This window comes from Ambystoma mexicanum, chromosome 1p (genome assembly GCF_040938575.1).
Source record: "Ambystoma mexicanum isolate Mex_15411 chromosome 1p, UKY_AmexF1_1, whole genome shotgun sequence".
Classification (NCBI taxonomy): domain Eukaryota; kingdom Metazoa; phylum Chordata; class Amphibia; order Caudata; family Ambystomatidae; genus Ambystoma; species Ambystoma mexicanum.
In genome coordinates, this window is record NC_090921.1 from 473,159,153 (window position 1) to 473,178,125 (window position 18,973).

Sequence of the window (18,973 nt, forward strand, 5' to 3'; positions counted from 1 at the left end):
CTGACTGCCAAACTGAAAGGGCAGCATGTCATTCTCAACTGCCGCATCAAAATGCAGTTTCCAAAGAAATAAAATTAAATGGCCCCTATGCAGAATGATAAGGCCCTAAACAAAAGGCCTACTTTCCATTAAATGTGACTGAGGCCAAAAAGTGTAACTTGCCAGAAACACTTACCATGGAAAGGTGTGCATTTTGCAGTTTAGAACAATGAACACATGGAAACTGAATCTCCATTGCCAGAGTAATGTGAATATATATCAGGATGTAAAGATGAACATTGATGGCAAGAGGCAATTGCATTATATAAAAGGCCTCATGTGTGAAGAAATTGTAACATTTAAAAGTACAAGTTTTCTGAGCATGAAGAAAAGCTGGATTGTAGCCCATAAGACATTTTCGCTGGAGATTCAAAGCCCAGGCATTGATTACATCCCCCCATCAGATGCAAGGGTGAAGCACTGCTTTTTGCTTTATCTAAAAACAGAACAAAGGAAATCTCTTTGAAGCTGCAGACTGGCTGGGAAGGAATTTACTGGAGATGAGGTGCTAAACAACTGGGTAAACAGAGAGGCGGCCCTTAATGGGCTGATCTTTCTAAAATGCTTGGAATTGAAACTCAAATTTGTGGTCTCTCTCCCTGAGCTGATGACATTTGATGGACACAAGAAGGTGCTTTATGAGCAGGGAGGTGGAGCTTGCCTCTCTGCTCACTAAGGACAGATGATCCATTAGCCCTGGGAGAATGAATGTTAATGGATTTATACCAGGCCAAACCAAAAAAAGGAAACAGAAGGCCAAATCACATGTGAGGTTTGTTGGGCTTTTCCAACGATGTAATGTTATGCATATCAGCATATTGCCATAGGCTTATATATAGGATCAGACTATGTTCATTTTCTCCAGAACTTTACAGCGTGCAGAAATGGGATACAATGGGTCTCATTACGAGGTAGGAGGTAGCCATGGTGCGGTTAGCACCATGGCTACCCCATTACCGCATACAGGGTCCGGGTTCTCGGAATGGGTACTTACCGGGTCATTCCAACCTTGGATGACCCGGTAAATACCCATTCTGAGAACCATTCCCCATTCCCATTTGAGCCCCTATAGGGCTCAATGGGAATGGGGAAGTAGCTGATAAAGGTACCGCAATTTAGGGTACCGTTATTAGCCCTGAAGTCCCTTAGCGGGTCCCGTCCTTAACACCTGGTCAGACCAGGTGTTAAGGAAGGGACCCGCTAAGGGACCTCGGAATATGGAGGTAAGGGATTACCGGCACAGGCACCCTTACCAGTGCCGGTAATCCCTTACCTCCTACCTCGTAATGAGGCCCAATGTCACTGTAAACCTTGGGAAAAGGCTTATCTGTTGATTCAACTCTCAGAATTACAACCTGAAATGTGATTATGACTTCTCAGAAAATGTCCCGACAGCAGAGATTGTGGGAGATTATATTTTAGTGAATTATTTAACTGTATGTAACATTTTGTAACACTAACTTTTATAATTTGTGAATAAATCATGAAAATCTGTCAATTTAAACTGCAACATCATGCCGGGATGCATTTCATTATGTCTGACTTGATAAGACCGTCCCAAATATATATATATTGTTCGAATTATTTAGAAATTGATGTTTTTTTACCATATTGTGTTTTTAGGTGGAAAACTGACATGTAAGAAAAGGCTGCAGATGGGGGGGGCAGAACTTCATAGGAATTATGCCTTGTAACTTCAGGAACCAATCATTGCAATGGTAATCACAATAGACGCCCAATCCAAATCAAGAGCCAATAAGCTAGCACATCTTAATTTTAATAACTTGTGGTGTGATTATGGGTTGATAAGGGACGCACAATGGAATTAGGGAGGACTGTCTGATATCATGTGAGTTGGAATTGCTGACCAAATTGCTGGACGAAACCAGGGAAAGACTAAACGCTGGCTGGGACCTATGAGGAGGGGTAAATGAAGGGGATTGATGCTGAAGGCTACCCATGACTGAGGCCATTTGACCAGATACCTGCCCTTTTCCCATGGGATGATCCTGAGATAATCCTGAGGTTGTATTTTTTTTCCCGGGCAAAAAGGCCAGAGAGCTTTTATGTAAGTAACCTGTCCAACCAAACCAAGTCTTGTGGGAATCTGTTTGATTTATATCTTCCCTTATTGGTTGGGTGGGTGGACTAAGTAGATGCTTAGTATTTTTTACTAATTAATAATTTAATTCACTCTGACATCTGAGACGGGGTGATTTTGTTGATGTTTGAAATCAACAATATTGCTTCCAGTGTGAATAAAGATATAGGGGGTAATTACGAGTTTGGAGGTAGCCATGGTGCTATTAGCGCCATGGCTGCCTCCAAAGTCGTGTCCGGGTTCCTTGAATGGGGACTTACTGAGTCATTCCAACCTTGGAGGACCCAGTAAGTCCCCATTCAAAATATCCATCTCCATTCCCATTCGAGCCCCCATAGGGCTCAATGGGATTGGGGAGGGAGCTAATAACAGGCCCGTTAATAACAGGCCCGTTATTAGCTTCCTGGTCCCCTTGTGGGACCCGCAAAGGCCATCTGGTCTGACCAGACGTTCTGAGTGGATCCCGCGAGGGAACCTCGTAATGCGGCAGTAAGGGGTTGTAAGAGGATTCAATTCAACACTACAGCTAAGTCAACGCCTAGTCTATAATACTGAATGAAAACCCTTATTGATATAACTTTATGTCCAGTTCATGCGTTCTGGATGACTACCCCTATATAACACCCCTCTCTTGGAATCCTCCTGACCCCACTGAGCCAAGAAGTAGTTCTGTTTTGCAAGTTAAAAGGTTTAATTGATAATTTAAACTATATATATATATATATATATATATATATATCACGCTTTATAATAAATTAATAATTGAATATCACACTTAATCTGAGATGATAAAGATTACCAACGGAGAATCTGGCACTAGCACACTTCTTTATAATCACTAAGGAGTTGACATGAAATGGATAAGATAGCAAAAATACTTTTATGGTTTCAAATGGATGCAATGTGGAATGAAATGCAGTAAAGAAAATAACTTGATAGAATTTCAGCAAAGACAATGTAATCACTTTCTTGTACAATTCACCCCCCCTTTTATGCAATGCAAGGAAATGGAAGGAAGGCACACAATTCTCAGAAATGCAATTCAAATGTAATTCAGTTCACCCAGCAACTTAGACTACAGAAGTTGAAAACACAGGCCCAAATGCTTTTAAATGTGCTGGTAATGTAGAAAAAAATATGCTAAAATGCTTTTAATTCCCTCTAGGAGGTTCAGGGTGAGTGAAATCAAGTTAATATTAGCTCAGGCTCACTCTAGCAGTGATGCAGGGATAGTTTTTATGAGGCAAACGATTTTTTTTCAGAGGAAAGCAAAAGCAGCTATCTTTTTGCAAGTGGAGAAATTTTCAAATCGCGGCAAAATTCGCGGATGCGTCTGGCGCGATTACAGAGGAACTACAAGGACTATCACTATCGTTTTGGGGTCCTAGGAAAGCCTAGGATCTCAGCTTCCAGATGAAAGTTACTGCAAGTCTCTAGGACAAACGGTCGCGGAGATATGAGCGATTAAATAAAGGTCGTTTTTCAGATTTGAAATTTTAAAGTTCAAAAAGACAAGTGCAGCTTGCAACTAGAAAATGACAAGTGACAGCTTTACAAATGACAGGTGACAGTTAGGAGACAGTTCTACTTAGATTAAAATAGGATTGAATTATATTATTTTAACTAAGAGATTGGTTCTGCACAGTTTTCTAGGTACTCACACTATATTCTTGAGTTAAATGGGCCTCGCCATGGATCTGGTCAGGTTTTGGACTGGACTGGTCTCTGCACTTCACAGCAGGGTCAGCTCTCTCTGGTTCTGCTAACAGTGATCTGGGTCAGCTCTCTCTGGTTCTGCTAACAGGTCAGCTCTACTCTGCTGGTCTGGTCTGGGTCTCTGAAGGTTGATGGAGGTAAAGTATGGATTTTCCCGGCAGAGCTTCCAGCTGCAAATGGATTTGAAAGTCCCTATCTGTCCTGTCTGTCTGCTTTTATGTGTTTAGAATGTGGGTGTGTTCTAGCATCACTGACCCTACCTCCCTCTCAGCTTCTAATTGGTCAAACTTCCATTTCTCACTTGATTGGGGGAGCTAAGTTGTGTCAGAGTGATGTCATTTTACAGCCTGCAGAAAGTCCACTCCTCCTGTCAACTTGCACACATTCTATATTTGATAACAAAAGACATATTTGCACAGGTAAACATTGGTTTAAAATTACATGCACACATCACATATCACAGGAGATATACCCTGTCCAAACTTTGCTCTTCCTGGGGGCTTGCATTCAGAAATGGCACATATTTCACTTTTTAACTGATTTTGCAATTCCGGACATTGACCCAAATTTACACACATGTGCGCAAGGAGTATGGACATTAGTTGATGAAGTGTCAGATTTTTCACATGCACACATTTTGAGTAATATCCTCTTTTCCGCTAAAACCCCCCTGAACATGCCACCGGTTCTAAAAACCTCTTAAAATGTGGGCAGAAAAATCACAAGAATTATGGTGTCATTTAAATAATTTTCACAAGTCCGCTCTATGAGTTATTCATCTTTTTCTAAAACCATATTCTGGCTATAGAGGTGTGTCTTTTCATGTCACATGGTATAGAAACCAGTCTTTCCAGTTTCTGCCAAGCTCAGAGACCCTGCCCCTCCCAGCTTCTGCCAAGAGGAAGCTCCATTTACGACTCCTGCCAATAAAACATTTGCCTGAGTCAGGACAGGGCTTTGTTCAGAGCTCCTGTATTCTGTGGGGCTCCCCTTAATTCAATTATCAGAGAGATGGCATATCCTTAGTGTGGCCAGCAAAAGGCAGATCGGCCTGGGAACACAGCTGTGACTCAAGTTTCACTCCTGATGGGGGTAGTTGCCAGGCAGACTTCAGTTCCTTAAGCCAGGGTTCAGATAAAATGTCACTTCTGTTCCCCAGTTTTCTGCATTCAAATAAACTAAACATGTTTACATATGCAGCTAGAATGCTGATTCTAAGTTTAAAACTATGACATTTAAACAATTGCAACCTATGTGACATTCAAAGTAGGTCACTCATTCAATTTAAACATTTAGATTTTTTTAGTGTCTTTCAGTCCAAATTTACTTAAATTGCTGAAATCCACAGCTCAGCCAGTCTTGTTATAAACCTTCAAGTCACTTCAGAATATAACTTTACATTAAATCCACCTCTTAAAATGTCTTTCTTTGGCATGTTTTGGGTTCATTTATTCAGTTTTCTACAAAATCTGGTGGTTTTAAAACGCCGGCTTTTGGATAGTGGTGAGTACTGGTACTGCACCCCTTTTTGGGATTTAAGAAAATGAATTCCCAACAGTTATGGGTTTGCTTTTGGCAATCAGCATTGCCATTCCCAATGGTTTCAGACTACTGTATGGGTAGTCCAATGGTGGTTTTAGGCAGTGTCCTTCTGTGCCCATAACATCGGCAAAAATGAGTGGCAGCCTATTCTTCATGCATTTCCCTGTGCATTTTCTGGGAAGCTCTGGCCATCATGATGTTTTCCATGTCAGTACTGCACAGTTTTGAGGTAGGGCTTGGATGCGTGGATAAAAACATCCCACAAGCCCCCCTCTTGCGATGGCCATTCTGTTTCACTGATGGGACTCGCAAGACCTGGGATGTTTCCTCATCTTCTTCCAATAGATGGCACAGTTCAGCATCTTTTCCTCCATCCGGTCGGATCGATCGGTTCTCCTCGCCGGTCCTGATGGGAATATTGGGCGGTACACTGGGCCCCTTGCGTCTCAGCTCCCGGTCTCCGGATCGTCCTCCTTGGCCCGTCTCAAGGTTTTCTTTCTCCTAGGACGACAAAGGAAGAGCGGCAATACCTATTCATAGACGTTTTTTCCACCACTGTTGAGATAGTGGGGCAGCATATGCATTTCATCATAACGAAACATTACATTCTTATTTTGACAAAAAAAACAGTATAACTAAGAGACAGTTTCATGCAAATCACAATATTTTAGAGACTAGATGTGGTATGTTTTAGGATTGGAACTGAATTAGTCTGAGACAGTACCCGCTAGGATTCCAGAGGATTCCTCCAGTTGTTGCAGAGTGTGCCTGGGATGGCAACATTTCAACTGGTTTATGTGGACCCACTTGTCTTCCCCCGCTGCCAAAGGACCTTTGGGGATGTGGATTTTGTAGGCCACAGGGGAGATCTTGTCGATGATCTCAAAGGGTCCCTTCCATGTAGGCAAGAATTTCCGCTGTTTTGCCTGGTTTCTTTGGAAGTTGTATAGATAGACCCGGTCCCCCACCTGATATTCCTTCCTGGAAGTCTTCAGGTCATAGTGGGTCTTCATGCTATCAGCTGATCTTTCTAGATTCCGCTGAGCATAAGCAAAAGCATGTTGAAGGTGTTTCCTTAAATTCTCCACATACTCATGAGTAGTGGAGGCATTTATCAGTGTCTGCTCTTGGGTCCTATAGAGCAAATGCTGGGGAAGCACCATCTTGCGCCCAGTCATCAACTCAAATGGTGACATTTTGGTTGCAGATGAAGGGGTAGATCTGATGGCCATTAGGACCAGAGGTAATCGGATATCCCAACTTGGCCCAGAATCTGCCACAAACTTCTTCAATATGCTCACAATTGTCCGGTTATATCTCTCTACTGCCCCAGAAGAAGCTGGCCTATAAGCAATATGCAACTTCCTTTTGACCCCCAGTATCTCCCACATCTTTGTCATTACTTCACTGGTGAAGTGGCTACCTCTGTCTGACTCAATCCTTTGAGGTAGACCAAAACGGGAAAAGATGTGGTTAATCATCAAGGCAGCTGCAGTTTCTGCCTTGCAATTTGGGGCTGGGAGACATTCCACCCACTTGGTAAACAAGCATGTCACAGTCAACATGTACTTATTCCCCCTAGCAGAGCGAATCACGGGGCCTACAAAGTCGATTTGTAAATCTGACCATGGCAGTGTCATCCCCCGCTTTTGGAGAGGCGCGCGGTGCGTGAGGGATGATGGCTGAAATTGTGCACACACAAGACACCCCTTCAAATATTGGTCGAGGTCCTGCCCCATGTGTGGCCAGTATGCAACCTCTCTTAAGATTTCCAATGTTGTGTGAAACCCCCTATGACCGGCGGTGGCCGCATCATGGGCGTGACTTAACATCAGGCTTCGGAATGAGGTAGGAACCACCCACTGATCGTGGCCATCTTTGGATTTCCTTACCAGCAACCCGTCTTGGATTCGGAACATTTTTGGACATTTCATCAACACTCTTAGGTCCTCTTTCCCAGTGTAATCGGTATCCGTCAGGGGAAAGTTCTCAGGGTCCTCAAGGTGCTGGTAAAATTTACCAATTATTGGATCCCCCTTCTGAGCGGTAATCAAATCAGCATCAGGGGTCTCCTTGCTCCATTGTGCAATTGAAAGGTCGTTGTGAGCATTTGTCTGGGACCTAGTGATAGCAGTGACCTGGATTTCCCCCAACAGGGACTCAATCTCAATTAGATCCCCTTGGATGGCCCCGGTTTTGGCCAGCTGATCAGCTAAGTCGTTTCCAGTTTTGTCTGGTCCCTCTACTTTGGAATGACCCTTGATCTTTTTCCAATAGATGGTCATCTCATTCGAGGTGACCAGATCATCAATGTTTTGGATCAACTTCCCATGTTTCAAGGGTTTGTTGTTAGCACATAACATGCCTCTGGTTTTCCAATTAACCAGGTGCTCCACGAACCCGTTCCGTACATAATCCGAATCTGTGATTAAGACCAGTTCGCGGAGTTGATGCTGGACAGCAGTGAGGATGGCTTGATGCACAGCCATCAATTCTGCCACCTGACTACTTCGGGGACCAATTTTGTATCCAGCGGAGGGTTCTGGGGACTCATTCACCCATGCATTCCCTACGCCAGCCACCAGTTCTTTCTCCCCGTCGTTGTCAACATGGTAAGAGCATCCATCCACATAGACAGTGGGCATTCCCTCACACTTGTCCTCTTCAAAGACTTTGTGTGGGGAATTAAGGTATGCTTCCATGTTGTCCTTGATTTTTAGACTTTCGTCCTCGAGACAATTTTCTCTGGCACAATCATGCAAGTCAGCCAGACCTTGCGCGAGGGGACTCTTCTTGTTTTGGCCATATCTGACCTCCACAGGAAAGCCTTGCATTGACAGAATCCAGGAAGTAATTCGGGAATTACTCACATTTCCGGCCCGGATTCTGTCACTTTGGAGATATTGCAGAGGCTGGTGTGGAGTCTCCACTATGATGTGTTCCCCATGGATAAACGGGCGGTAATTCTTCAATGCCCACACCGTCGCCAGGAGTGCCTTCTCACAATCGTTGAATTTTTCCTCCACAGAGGATAAAGTTTTGCTCGCATAGGAGATTACTTTATTGACCCTGTCATGCTTTTGGTATAATACTGCCGTCAAGCACGTATTAGAGAACCCCGTCTCCAGGAAGAACTCCTTGTTTCTGACAGGGTAAGCTAGGCAAGGCGCTTGTGAGAGGCTTCTCTTGAGTTGTCTTACTGCCTCGGCTTGTTCTGGACCCCATTCCCACTTGACCCCCCCCTTCAGGAGATGAATCAGGGGTCTGGTGATCTCTGCGTAGCCCTCAATGAACTTTCTGCTGTAATTAGTCAGTCCAAGAAGGCTCCTTAGTTCCCGCAGAGTTGTGGGGTCTTTCAGTTTCTGAAGTGCTTCCACTTTCTTTTCCTGGTGACAGAGGCCCTGAGGAGTAATCTCATGCCCCAAGAAATTAACACGGGTTCTACACCACTGTGCTTTCTGAAAGGAAAGTTTTGCTCCGGCGGCCCTCAACTGTGTCAGAACATAACGGATCTCCGCTAGGTGTTCCTCCACAGATGAACTTTTGATGAGGACATCATCTACATAAGCCAGGTTACCCCTTGCACCCAAGTCGGGCATGGCCTTGTGTAGAAAAATGTTGAATTCATTGCCGGAGTTGAGGTATCCGAAGGGAGTCCGGGGCCATGTATACTGCTGGCCCCCAAAGGTAAAAGCCAGCTTGTATTGGTCCTCCCTACTGACAGGCACGGTCCAGTATCCATTGGTCAGGTCTATTGCAGTGAATACCTGTGACCCCTGGATCTGGGCCAGCCCTTGGTCAATGTAGGGCAGAGGCCATCGGGAAGTATGGACCCGTTTGTTGAGCTCCCTGAGGTCGGCGCAGAGTCTCCACTGGCCGTTTGGCTTCAATATTCCCAGCACCGGATTATTGAAGGTGCTGTGGACTGGACGGATTATTCCCCGGGACTCAAGGTTCTTAATTATTTCAGTAAGGGACTCCATTGATGCGAGAGGCAAGCGATATTGCTTCACAAACACAGGAGTCATGCCAGGGTCCGTGCGGATTGTTGTTGTGTGGATGTCGGTGCAGCCACAGTCATATGAGTCTACCGCAAAGAGATCTTGGAAATCCAAGAAAACTTGTTTCAACTTTTGCTTTTGTTCCAGAGTCACACAGGCGTCAGCTAGGTTGACTCTCTCTTCCACCATCTGCCTGAAGCCTGGAAAGACTTCTGGTTTGGCTATCTCCGCGGCCTCCTCCAGCTGGGTGGAGAAGTCCCTGGTCAGAGTGCTGATTTGGACCGGAGGCTTCAGGTGGGAAAGGCAGCCCTCATGGACCTGGAAAATCACCTCATCCCTCCTGAAGTCACAAGTCACATCTTCCTTACCATAGGGGCAGGAAGTGTACACCAGGAAGTTCCCCCCATGCCGGGTAAAAATCCTGTCTGGTGTTGTATTGTCATCACTGTCACTGTCAAAACAGTCCTTGGGGATTGGTCCTAACAGTTCATTTACTAAGTCGATGGAAAAATGTCGGTCATCAACCGCCATTCCAATAATGGTGCCTGCGGCTAGAGTAATACTCTTTAAGTCGCTGTTATCCACCTCTATTGGAATGGTGTCATGTTCTATGTTGACTAATGGTGTTGGGTTTACCCCTAACCCTTGCTGTTGGAGAGAAGCATTTAGATGTATGTAAGCATCAGGGTTTTGCAAATATTGTCCTCTTTTAACTTTCACTTCCAGGGAGAATTGTCGGGTCCTTTCTGGGATGGTGACTTCCTCTTTGATCTGAATTTCAACTGCATAAGGTAGCAATTGAGCTGACCTAAATGCTTTTTCTGGATCATCAAAGCCCATGGGATTATCCGCTAATCGGGACCAAGCTTTGAAGTTTATTAGGTCCAAACTAATGGCAAAGCGATTGAGAATGTCACTGCCTAAGTAAAAGGCGGCAGGGACGTCTCGCACGACCCAACAATTGTGGACTACGCTCTTGTTGCCAATGGAGATTTTGAGCATACAGCTGCTTGGCAGGAGATGTTTGGAATTAGGCGCTTCCAGGTCCATTTCCCATTTGTCTATCAGTTTGAATGTGGGAATGGCTGGATCTTTTGGGAGTTGGCGGAACATGGCTTCGCTGATGAAGCTCTTACCGTTGTTCACACACACTCGAGCGAGAACAGAGTCCTTCCCATCATTTAACTGAACAGGGATGAACAACTGCTCTCCAATTTGCTGAATATCAGCCAGACTCTGAGCTGATTTCACATCTTTCTGGACTATAGGAGTGGGAGTTTCTGATTGTGGATTAGTATAGAATCTCAGAGTGTTTCCTTCCAGCGTGGAGTACCACTTTAGACTGGAAGGAAGGTTGATTTTCAGAAATAGAGAGGACCCTCCATCACCAGTCTGTTGTCCTACTGCTATTACTGTCACGTCTGGAATCCGGTTGTTCTGGAAGTGAAATTCTACTTGGTCAGATTTTTGTTCAACCATGTGGCAGGTGCCGTTTAAACTAACATGGTTGACACTCTGTTTTAATTTTATTGGTCGGCTAGTCTGGGTCCAGAGGACCTTGTTTACACAATCTATTAGGGGTGACAACCTTCTCAGGAGGTCATTCCCTAGTAAACAAGGGGTGCCCTCTGGAGTCACAACTATGACCGGGTGTTTCAACTTGTGTCGCCCAATTTTTATGTCCAAATCTGCAGTCCCCTCGACGGGAATTTCCTTCCCGTCAAAGTTCTGGAGTTGTCCAGGAAGAGAGGTGAGAGGAATTTGGTAATTCCCTCCCCTTCCTGCATTCAGTTCATCAAAGGCCCTTCTGGACAGAAGGGTAGCTTGAGATCCAGTGTCCACCAGTGCCAAAATTGTACCCTGCCCCTGTACTTGTACCGGGGCATAATATCTTCCCTCCTTCTCCTCAAGGGGGCACAGATAATGTACATTTTTGGACAACTGGTGGGCTAATTTTCTGGTTTTGGACATTGCTAGCGAAGAGATTTGGGCATAATTCTGTGGAGAGCCTTGGGAATCTGAAAGAAAAATTTGGCAACTGGAGATCAGAGCTATTGTGGGTTCCCCTGGCTCCGGTTCCGGGCCGCCCCCCCCTTTTTGGAGGCAGTCACCAGGATGGGTTTGAACCAGGGGATTTTCTTGCTGTTGGTTCTGGGATGAGATGGTGGGCGGCGGTAGCTCAGTCTCCACATCTCCCCAGTCTGGATTTGCATCCCTAGGGACCCATTTTTCTTTGGGAGGAGTTCCCCCCTCTCTGAAGGAGAAGATCCTTTTCCCAGGATCCTCTGAGGATCCCTCTCCCTCAAATTGGAAGATCTGTACCTCCTCCTCAAACTGTGTCTGTTTGGGTCTTTTGTTTCTCCTACCACCCCTCTGCTCCTTAGGAGGCAGACTTTCAGGGGCAAGAGATTTTGTTTCCGGTTCCTGGGTTTCCAGGGGCTGTTTACAAGTGAGGAAGGAAGCTTCCTCCAAGGCTTTACACCCCCCTTCCCTTTGTGCCTCCTCCCTGGGAACCGGTGAGTTATCGGGGTGCTGCCCCCGTCATTGTTCTGGGGCACCAGGTCCAGAGTTGGGTGCGTTCTGCGCCGGCACGCCCATCTGGGGGTTCTGCTGAGCCCTCAGTATGTGACCCAGATCCCGCGCCATGTTTTGAACCTGGCGCTCTAACTGGGAAACCCGCTCAGGCTGATACGGGGCCCTGTTTTCTCCCCTGGGCTGATCCCGGGAAGGGTAGCTGTCCCTTCTCTGGTAATACCCCGGATTGGGAAGATTTGGGTGCCCCTCCACCCTTGGCCTCCCCTCTCCCGGATTAGGTTGTCTGGGCTCAGGGAATTGGGGAAAGAAAGGTGGAGGATTTTGGGGCTGGAAATTGGGTGGATACCTGGGGAAAATGTTCTGCCCAGGATTTGGAGAATTTCTGCCCTCCTGTGGGAAGTTGGGAGGGAAGTTCCCTGGGTTAGGTGCTTGGCTGGATCCCCCCCTTGGGCTGGAGGAGTCCACACATAACCCAGGATGGGTCGATTTCCCTTGTAACGGGGACTTACATAATCAGGAGAGCGAGGGACCCCATTTGTGGGGCTGCCTCCCTGGCTCCCTGTCTGTGACTGGGCCGAGGACCTTCTGGGCCTAGCATTATTAGGTGCAGGTAGGTTTTTAGGCCCCCCCATCTCCAAATCCAAAACGGGGGTGACCTTTACCTCTGCCACCTTGGCAGCAGCAGGGGTGCTGTTGGCTTTGGGGTTTTTCTGGGCATTACTTTTGCTATCTACCGGTTTCTGCACCTCATAGATCCGGGTAGCCTGTTCAATGACCCAGTCTAAAGATCTTTTCTCATGAAAATCCCTCACGAGCTGGGTCATTATGTATTTGGGCAAGGCATGAAAAAATGTATTAATGAATTCTCTACTGTCTGTGCGCACCCTTCTGGTGGTCTGCGCAAAAGCACGCTTTAACTCCTGCACAAATTCTTGTGGGGCCTGATCCTCCCCACATTGTAAATTGTAGGCTGCCTTGCGAGCCTCTTGAGGATTTCTATGAATGGAAAAATGTTTCAAGATGGCCGCCTTATAGGTGGACCATCTTAAATGATTTTGGTCCTCCAGCCCCGCAAAGAAACTGGAGTATTCCGGGGAGAAGGTCCACTTTACATATTGAATACAGCTTTGGCTGTCCTTCAAATGGAAAGTCTCCATCATTTGCTCAAACAACTCTAAGTGCTCCCAAACAGAATACTTAGCGTTCTTATGGTAAGGCGTGATGACGCTCCTGATCGCCTTAATCTGCTTTAAGGGGTCCTTAAGCAAGGCCCTTTTTGCCTTATTGGCCTTTTTGGTTCGGGTAACCCTTGTCCATTCATCCTCTGACTCAGAGGCACTGCTCCCAGAGGTTCCTGTCTGCTCTTCCAGGTTTTCCCGGATTCTGCGAGCCTGGGAATGGCTGGCCGAATGTGGGGACCTGGTCTCCTGTGTCCTGCGCAGTTCAGAGGAGTCTTCAGATTCCTCCTTGCTGCCAGGATTTGATGGGTACCCCCCCCACTGACCTAACTGGGCAGAGGTTTTCAGGATGCCCTTAAGGGGCCTACTCTCCTGGGGTTCCCCACTGAACTGTACTGTACTTGGGTGCCCATACCCGGATGCCCACCCCTCCATTCCTGAGTGGTGCTGGCCTATGAGCCCCACACTTTTAGCTGGATAGTAATCTGCCATCCATGTGGCCCTGTGCTCATGTGCGCCAGGGAACATGGGGGTGGTAGAGTCCAGGGACTGAGAGGTATGAGGGCCTCTGGTACTAGGGCTCCTGAGGTTATGCTCCGGAGTTTCCCTTTCCCAGCGAACCTCATCTCTATCCGCCCCTGCTCCCTGTTGCAATGCAAGAGCCTGCATTTGTGCCTTCAGTTCCTCAGTTAGGGCCTTACTGGACTCTATCAGTCTCTCCTGCATCGCTACCTGTTGTTGGAGCCTATCATTGTGTTGACAGAGGGCCTCATTTTCCCTCTGTGCTTCCTGGTTGGTCCTGGAGAACTGGGCCAGTCTTTGCTGCAGGAGGGTTACCTCCTGAGCTGTGTCCCTGCTATTCAGTTTTCTACAAAATCTGGTGGTTTTAAAACGCCGGCTTTTGGATAGTGGTGAGTACTGGTACTGCACCCCTTTTTGGGATTTAAGAAAATGAATTCCCAACAGTTATGGGTTTGCTTTTGGCAATCAGCATTGCCATTCCCAATGGTTTCAGACTACTGTGTGGGTAGTCCAATGGTGGTTTTAGGCAGTGTCCTTCTGTGCCCATAACATCGGCAAAAATGAGTGGCAGCCTATTCTTCATGCATTTCCCTGTGCATTTTCTGGGAAGCTCTGGCCATCATGATGTTTTCCATGTCAGTACTGCACAGTTTTGAGGTAGGGCTTGGATGCGTGGATAAAAACATCCCACAGGGTTAACGGCTCCGGCATCCTTACTGGTGCTGTTAACCCCTTACCGCCGCACTAGTAATGATCCCCTTATGTGTTAACGTAATTGGGTATTATTATTTCTCATTGTCAATCCCAAAATTCCCTAAAGGGAAGGGGTGCACTTGTCAAAACGAAATTCCTAAACTTTCATCATTCCTCAGACCCTACCTGAAAGCAGATGGGTGCTAAATGTAAACTGAATATCAGAGCTTTGGTGCTGAGGCACAAAAGTGTCTTGCCAAATTAAATAAAGCGACAGCCCTGATTTAAAAAGCACTCTCTACAGAGACTGAGAAAGTGACTCCTGATAGAAGTGAGAGTCTTCATTGCATTCTGGTGAAGGAAGAAGGGTCATATGCATAAAATGTGTTTGTTTTTTTAAAGTCTGCTGTGATCCAACCCTGCTGGCTGGCATTGCCTAGTGCGCAGGAAGATAAAAAATACAGAGTGCTGCCTGTGTGACATTGTTTTTGCAAATAAAAAAGTGTTGCATATTTTTTAAATTAAACTTCATATAAAGTGCATGCCTAACTTACGATCTTGTCATGTTCTAAGCTGCTTTTGACATTAGGGTATTTTTGTGTGTGATAAAAAGTTTGAACTGTTCATTTGACCTGTGTTTTATTTACATGAGACCCCAAAAGTGAACATGCACATGTGGTGTAATTTCAGATCTTTCCTTAATGCCTATTCCCAAAAAGTGAGTTCTTGGTATTAAATCTTTGTTTTGGGCCACGGAGAAAGTGGTGTGTCTTGTGATTTTTATAAATATGAATTTTCCTATTCATCAATTCATATATAGTCTTTCTCCACACCGGCCTGATTCTTGGCGTATCTATGGCACAGGGGTGAGGGATCTACATGGTTCCATATGAGTCACAGACAGGGCTAGATTTAACATAAAAGGAATATTGGTGTGGTGCTTTTGATTGGGGTTGGAAAGAATTACCTGTATTGATGGTTGCCACAGAAATATCTCCTACAGTTATTTGGTGTGGGTAGGGTGGGGTGAGGTGCTGTGGTGAGATCTTGAGGTGTGGTTGTTCTAGAAGAAGGGTCGGTGAGGAACATGATCACGGTATGATGGGGGAGAGAACCACTCATTCACAGGCTGTAGCTCTTCTGCTACTTCATCAGTCTGTATGTAATCAGCTTCTGAACTGCCTGATCTTTAGAGGGCAAAGTTCACACTAATAATATACATGCCTGACACTAAAATGGCAGCTCAGCGAGATCCTGCATGCCAATTCTCTCTGTCTATAGCAATGCTTTTGGCTGACAAATAGGTGGCACAAACTAATGAGGTGCTGTTAACAGAAGTGCATGTTGTCTGGGGTCTGGTAGAGACTACATTTTAGAAATCAGGATTTAACGCATCTAATTAGAACAGCACTAGACAGCACACTGTACTGTTGCTGTTTATATAACTAGACATATCTGCAATTGAAGGCATGTGTAGATAAAGTGGTCTTTTCTTCGGATGCCAAAATGCTTAGATCAGAACCCAGTTCTGCAGGTTCTGAGGTCAGAAGCGTAGTCACAAGAAAGCATATTGTTGTGAAATTAACCATGGGTACAGCACAACGCTACTTTTCGAAACAATGTAGTAACTGGTAAAACACAAATCGGGAAAATTGACAATCTCCCAACTGGCCTCGCCTCTTAAATGCCAAATTGGTCAAGAAGCACCCGCATGCCTGGGTCGGCCAGTTAAGGGATTGTCTTTTCTCCACCCCTATCTCCTTTCTAGAGGCACCATTCTCAGTGGAATTGTGCAGATTTCTCTAACGTCCAGTCTACTGCTGCACTGCTTTCATAGCTGCCAAGCCGGGCCGGTGGAAGCAAGGAAATATGCCACTTCACAAGCAGACAGGTAGGCATCCCAATATCAACTGGTGGTCCCTAAGAAAAGGCACATAATCCCAACAAAAGAATAGGGAGTAAAAACAGGAAAGAGCCCCATGGGAGTCTACCCCCAACCTCTACGGATGTGTTCAGTTCAGTGGCACCAGAAGAGCAGTGGCACAGGAGGCACACTAGTATTATTAATGCCTGATCTGAAGAGGAACATGTGCAAAGCATTATGGTTTACAAAAAGCTGTCTTTTTATAGTTAACATTTATGTTACTCATCCAAAAACGCCCCGATTGGGAAAGGGAATTATCTTTTCTCATCATTTTACTACCAACTTACTCTCACTTTAAAATCTCTTTGCAAGTGCCATTTTAACAACTCTTTATCTTCCGACAAAGCCGGGGCTCCCTTCGCCCCCCCCCCCACCCTTTACCTATCAACTAAGCTGATACCCCTATAATCCTGCTGGTCGCGCCCCAGGAGGGCCCCTAGTATTGTCCTACTATTTTCCATAATTCAAAAGCTCCAGCATCCCCTCTGCTGAGCCGACCAACAGCGCAAGCAGTAAACACATTGACAAAGACAAGTCCAAGATCATGAGTAGCGTTTGATGTGGTCACATAATTGGACCAATGCCCTGCGTGAAATGCTGCAAGATCATGCGTCCTGACCACATGTAAAAGGTTTCAGAGGAGCCCCGCCCCTGTTCACGAAGGCAAGAGCTGGAATGTGTGGCAAATGAAGTTACTGAAACCATGTGCAAAAATGCCAGAAGGACTATACACAAGTCTTCTTCCCAAAGGCTCAGAGGGGGAGGGGGGGTGTTTGAGGGGTGGGGGTTTTCTTTGAAAGTACAACATGGCAGAAATGGAGTTGCTCTCTGCACTTACAGTTCTGACACCTCGGCCCGTTCTTCAGCTCGCTCAAGCTCTCCCTCCAGAATAACAAGTTTACGCGCAACCTGTGGATACACAAACATGGTTTTATTTGAGAGGGCAAGGGAAATCTGCAAAGATGTGCAAGAAGAAAGGAGAATGTGACGCTCCACTTCTAATTCACAGAGAATAACTCAGGCCAGCATTCTCCATCTGCACACTTACCAGAGGGAACCAAGCATATGGAAATTAGCCCACCCCTCCAATTAAATGGAGCAGTCCAGCCCAACCTGCTACAGCGCACCACATGGTGCAGCAATCCACCCCAGATGTGTTTCAGCCACAGTGGGCTTCATCAGGGAGGTGCGGCATGAGTGCTCAGACACAGCTATTCAGGAGTCCACATCTGGATCTACTCACTCCACTTACAGGGACTCAGCGGAGAACACGTGTTGCAAAATGTTACTCATGCTGCACTCCATAAAGAGCTCAGACTTCCAAGGTGGGCCTTTGGCAGAATGGATGGGAGGGGGGCGCAGGACAAGGGCTCAAGCTTGTTGATGTCCCTGCTTCACTTAGACTCAGCAGCACCAAGAAACATATGTCAGGCCTGTACAAAAGCAAACTCACACAGTGTGATTCAGAAAGGAGGACATTTACCCACCACATTCCTTCTGGGGTATTGCCTACAGGTAACAGCTTATTCACAATGGCTGCAGTGCTAAACAGAGCAACAGTATAACACTTGGATGCCAGTCAGTGCACACATACTTACCCACCTGTATTAAATGATCTCGATTCCCCTTCCTACTTGAATGTATTTGTATATTTATTTATTTAGTTATAGTAGCGGGTGTTCCGCCAAGAAACACAAAACAAACAACAGTCAACGAGGCAATCCTGCGTCAGGTGCCTACATAAGCAATCAGTGAACGTGAGCTACTGGCACTTGGCCGGTGGATGAAGGGGCATACATGTTACAAAAACCCTGGACAAAGCATACATTACAGACAGAAGCCATAGGGGACTGGCAAGACACGAGTTACATTGAATCATGCAGATAGGTTCTGGTTGATCAGAGAGTGGCAGCAATGTGGGAGTAAGGAGCGGATGCTCCCTCTTCACCATGGAGGTGGTGATTTAAATGATTAGATAGTAGCAGCATTTCACATGGAGAGTTCAAGTTAATGTTAATGTTAAAGGATATTTGTACGGTGCACTATCACCACCAGAGTGGTCCCCTGGCGCTCTGGCGGCTCTGAAAAGGGAAGGGGGGTGAGTTAGTGGGAGTAAGCGGAAAAGTGCAAGAGAGCAGTGATGTGCTGTTGGCAGCCTCAACACGGTTAACACTGTTAGCTGGGCTTGGGGTGTTTTCTGTTTGGTAGATGTCATGTGCTGTTGTGTGGGTTTATGTGAGGTTTGTTTTGTTGTTGCGGTGTAGTGAAGTTTGTGCAGTTTGTGTTGTTGTAGGGTTATGGTTGTGTCTGGTTAGAGTTTGAGAGGTGTACGCGGAGGGGTGAAATTGCTAGTGGATTGGTTATTGGCATCGTTGTCTATAAGCAATGTACTGAATTTCCATATTCTTTCTAGGTGTGGCGCGCGAACATCACTGCATGTCTATCTAGCTCCGGCACCAGCCGATATTCACTATCCCTTCCAAAAATGATGCTCGCCAATATTCACAACTGTGCCCAAATTCAGCCCCTGCCCACCTTTTGGAACCTTTCTATGTGTGCGGCTAGCTGGTATTCACGAGTCCATCCAAATCTGGCCTCTTCCCAATGCAGTCCAGATGCGGCTCTGCTCAACAAGTGCTGCAGGGCCAGAAGAGAAAGGGACAAGAAGTGAGAGGAGGCGTAAGTGGCGGATTGAGGGATTGAGTGAACCGGAGGGTGCCTG

General features: G+C 46.1%; 1 protein-coding gene across 1 annotated transcript in view; it reads right to left on the reverse strand.

Moving 5' to 3' along the window:
- LOC138573356 (tropomyosin alpha-1 chain-like) overlaps window positions 1-18,973 on the reverse strand; it is a 132,235-nt gene that overhangs the window by 34,009 nt on the left and 79,253 nt on the right. Inside the window, exon 5 of the mRNA XM_069649329.1 lies at window positions 17,090-17,160. Coding sequence (XP_069505430.1) covers window positions 17,090-17,160 — 71 coding nt within the window. The remainder of the gene's footprint in view (window positions 1-17,089; window positions 17,161-18,973) is intronic.